General features: G+C 43.7%; 1 protein-coding gene across 1 annotated transcript; it reads right to left on the bottom strand.

Moving 5' to 3' along the window:
• Nucleotides 1–2104: 2104 nt before the first annotated feature.
• diras1a (DIRAS family, GTP-binding RAS-like 1a) lies at nucleotides 2105–2806 on the bottom strand. The gene has a single exon (XM_066695509.1). The coding sequence runs from the start codon at nucleotides 2719–2721 to the stop codon at nucleotides 2125–2127; it is 597 nt and encodes a 198-aa protein (XP_066551606.1). The 5' UTR covers nucleotides 2722–2806; the 3' UTR covers nucleotides 2105–2124.
• Between the last annotated feature and the right edge of the window lie 1351 nt (nucleotides 2807–4157).

The following is a 4157-nucleotide window of genomic DNA, read 5'->3' as shown; positions in this document are numbered from 1 at the left end:
TGTCTTTTATACAGGTAACGAGCTGAGATTAGGAGCACTCTCTTAAAGGGAGTGCTCCTAATCTCAGCTCGTTACCTGTATAAAAGACACCTGTCCTCAGAAGCAATCAATCAATCAGATTCCAAACTCTCCACCATGCCCAAGACCAAAGAGCTGTCCAAGGATGTCAGGGACAAGATTGTAGATCTACACAAGGCTGGAATGGGCTACAAGACCATCGCCAAGCAGCTTGGTGAGAAGGTGACAACATTTGGTGTGATTTTTTGCAAATGGAAGAAACACAAAATAACTGTCAGTCTCCCTCGGTCTGGGGCTCCATGCAAGATCTCACCTCGTGGAGTTTCAATGATCATGAGAACGGTGAGGAATCAGCCCAGAACTACACGGGAGGATCTTGTTAATGATCTCAAGGCAGCTGGGACCATAGTCACCAAGAAAACAATTGGTAACACACTACGCCGTGAAGGACTGAAATCCTGCAGCGCCTGCAAGGTCCCCCTGCTCAAGAAAGCACATGTACAGGCCCGTCTGAAGTTTGCCAATGAACATCTGAATGATTCAGAGGAGAACTGGGTGAAAGTGTTGTGGTCAGATGAGACCAAAATCGAGCTCTTTGGCATCAACTCAACTCGCCGTGTTTGGAGGAGGAGGAATGACCCCAAGAACACCATCCCCACCGTCAAACATGGAGGTGGAAACATTATGCTTTGGGGGTGTTTTTCTGCTAAGGGGACAGGACAACTGCACCACATCAAAGGGACGATGGACGGGGCCATGTACCGTCAAATCTTGGGTGAGAACCTCCTTCCCTCAGCCAGGGCATTGAAAATGGGTCGTGGGTGGGTATTCAAGCATGACAATGACCCAAAACACACAGCCAAGGCAACAAAGGAGTGGCTCAGGAAGAAGCACATTAAGGTCCTGGAGTGGCCTAGCCAGTCTCCAGACCTTAATCCCATAGAAAATCTGTGGAGGGAGCTGAAGGTTCGAGTTGCCAAACGTCAGCCTCGAAACCTTAATGACTTGGAGAGGATCTGCAAAGAGGAGTGGGACAAAATCCCTCCTGAGATGTGTGCAAACCTGGTGGCCAACTACAAGAAATGTCTGACCTGTGTGATTGCCAACAAGGGTTTTGCCACCAAGTACTAAGTCGAAGGGGTCAAATACTTATTTCACTCATTAACATGCAAATCAATTTATAACTTTTTTGAAATGCGTTTTTCTGGATTTTTTTGTTGTTATTCTGTCTCTCACTGTTAAAATACACCTACCATTAAATTTATAGACTGATCATTTCTTTGTCAGTGGGCAAATGTACAAAATCAGCAGGGGATCGAATACTTTTTTCCCTCACTGTATATATCTTGTTTTGGAGGGGGGTGTTGGGGGAGGGGCTAGTCATTAACAGCCTTAGGTTAAAGAGCAAGAAGATTCCAAAAGGAAGGTTTTCCAAATGGCAAATCTTGTCTTTTTACATTTTGGCAAATTAATACATATTTCTCTTGTTCCTATACTCTTCTTCTGAAAAATAGAAACTTCGGAGATCTAGATATATATGGTACAAATTAATCTTATCCTACAGGACAATCTTGCAGATTCTTTTTTCTTCCTATCCTCCATCTGTATTATGAAGGGGAAGCTGCAGAGTCCTCCACTACTTGTAAGGTAAGGAGAACGAGATCTTGGAAGCGGAGGCAGAGCTGGATGCGTGAGACCGTGAAGGAGAAGGTGGGATGGAAAAATGGTGCTCTCTTTCAAAGTCCTACATAAACATTTTAGGCTATGCTATTGGGTATTCCACTTCCCTGGTCTTGAAGAATGACCTCTTTTCCCAAATGTATGATCATTGAACTCTAAATGCACAACCGATGCAATGGGACTGAATCTGCTGCCTCCGTTCTGGATGCAGAGGTCAAGAGTTTTTGCGGGCTGGCTCTTAGCATAGGTGCGGGATATGTATCTTGTCAGAGAGCCTTCATGCTTCTCCAGCAAGACCACCCAACCCTTCCTCCCCTCCCTTCCCCTCCCCTCCCACTCCCACTCCCACTCCCACTCCTACTCCTACTCCCACTCCCATCCTCACCCCCATCCCCTTCACCCACTTTCCAGTCCCTCTTTCCGGGCCTACATCACACTGCACTTCCCCTTGATCTTGTCCGCCCGCTTCTGCTTGCTGGAGCGCTTGCCATCGATGTTCAGGCTCATGTTCCTCTTCTTCTCCAGGTTGAGCAGCTCCTGGAAGAGCTCCTTGACATTGTAGTTCATCTTGGCTGAGGTCTCCATGAAGGCGCACTTCCAGCTGGTGGCCTGGGCCTCCCCTTCCTTGGTCTCCACCTCGCGCTGGGTTTCATCACACTTGTTGCCCACTAGCATGATGGGGATGTTCTCCATGGTGCCCTTGATCTGTAGCACCTGCTGGTAGATGGGTTTCAGTTCCTCCAGGGACTGGCGGCTGGTGATAGAGTAGACCAGGATGAAAGCGTGCCCCTTGGAGATGGAGAGGCGCTGCATGGCGGGGAACTGGTGACTGCCTGTGGTGTCAGTGATCTGGAGTGTACAGACACTCTTGTCACAGCTGATCACCTGCCGGTAGGTATCCTCAATGGTGGGGATGTAGGTGTCACGGAAGGTACCCTTGACAAAGCGCAGCACCAGCGAGCTCTTGCCCACTCCCCCCGCCCCGAAAACCACCACTCGGTAGTCGTTACTCTGCTCAGGCATCTCTGGCCTTTGACTTCTTCTTCTTCTTCTTCTTCTTCTTCTTCTTCTTCTTCTTCTTCTTCTTCTTCTTCTTCTTCTTCTTCTTCTTCTTTGTGTCTTACTTCTTTACACCTGTCAGGGTGAACAACAGAAACACAGTTGAAAGTCAGTAGTGAGTTTTTACTTAATGATAAAATGTTTAGATTCAAAACAAATGCAGCGTAATGCTGATTCTACTAGATTCACATACAGTTAGGTCCATAAATATTTGGACAGTGACACATTTGTCATCATTTTAGCTCTGTACACCACCACAATGGATTTGAAGGGAATGTGCTTTAAGTGTAGACTGTCACCTTTAATTTGAGGGTAGTTACATCCAAATTGGGTGAACGGTGTAGGAATTACACCCATTTTTATATGTGGCCCCCCCAGTTTTAGGGGCTCAAAAGTAATTGGACAAACTAGCATAATCATGAATTAAATTGTGAGTTTCAATACTTGGTTGCAAATCCTTTGAGGTCTGGAATTTTAGAGAGAGAAACTGAGTGTGGTATTTGCATTTGGAATCTGTTGCTGTTAACCCTCAATATGTAATATAGCTCTCAAGTCCAAAGAGCTGTCACTGTGAGTGAAGCAAGCCATCATTAGGCTGAGAAATCAAAACAAACATAATTTTTACACACAAATATTTTTACAGTGAACATTTTTTTTATTTTACTTTAAATTAACAATCAACCCCCTTACTCCTGTAAAAATGTTTTAGTAAAGGATCCTCTGGATCTTTGTAACTGTCCTACAGTAGCCTGTGTTGTGTTTTTATGCTTCTTAAACCTAACAAAACTATTTATTAAAATCAAATATACTTCCTGTGAAAATGGCACCACTAGCATTTAAGTGTACTGAAATGTTGGCTCCTTAAGAATTTTTCAATACTGACAATTCGCAAGATAACAGGTATAGAAATGTTTGGAAATGCTGCTCTGCGATTGGCAAGTTTCTTATATGTGATTTATAATCAACAAACTTAACAAACATGTTGAAAAAGAAAGACAACAAATGATTCACAACCTGATAAAACCTGGGATTATTCTGATGAGGCAGCCATAGGAAATTGAGTAGCTTCTTCTCTTGAATGTCACTGGGAAAATGTACAGATCACTGCCAATTGATCATTGCCAGGTAGTATAACTGGCTCCATACCAATGACTGTTTTAAGAAAGCTTTACAAGTTTGCTCTGGACCTCACTGAGAGAAGGATTCCCAAAACAAACACAAGGGGATTAAATATTTTATTAGCATTTGACTTGTATAGCTTGTTAATAAAGCCTTTGCAGCTGTTTTTTTGTTTACAAAACATAAAAATGAAATGGCTGCTCAGCTAAAAGCTTTTTGGATACATCCTTAAGTGCTTAACTTCCTGATGATGCATTTATGCATTCTAAAAATAAATATAA

This window comes from Amia ocellicauda, chromosome 22 (genome assembly GCF_036373705.1).
Source record: "Amia ocellicauda isolate fAmiCal2 chromosome 22, fAmiCal2.hap1, whole genome shotgun sequence".
Classification (NCBI taxonomy): domain Eukaryota; kingdom Metazoa; phylum Chordata; class Actinopteri; order Amiiformes; family Amiidae; genus Amia; species Amia ocellicauda.
Note: the sequence above shows the minus strand (reverse complement) of the source record. Positions and strands in the feature narration are given on the sequence as shown.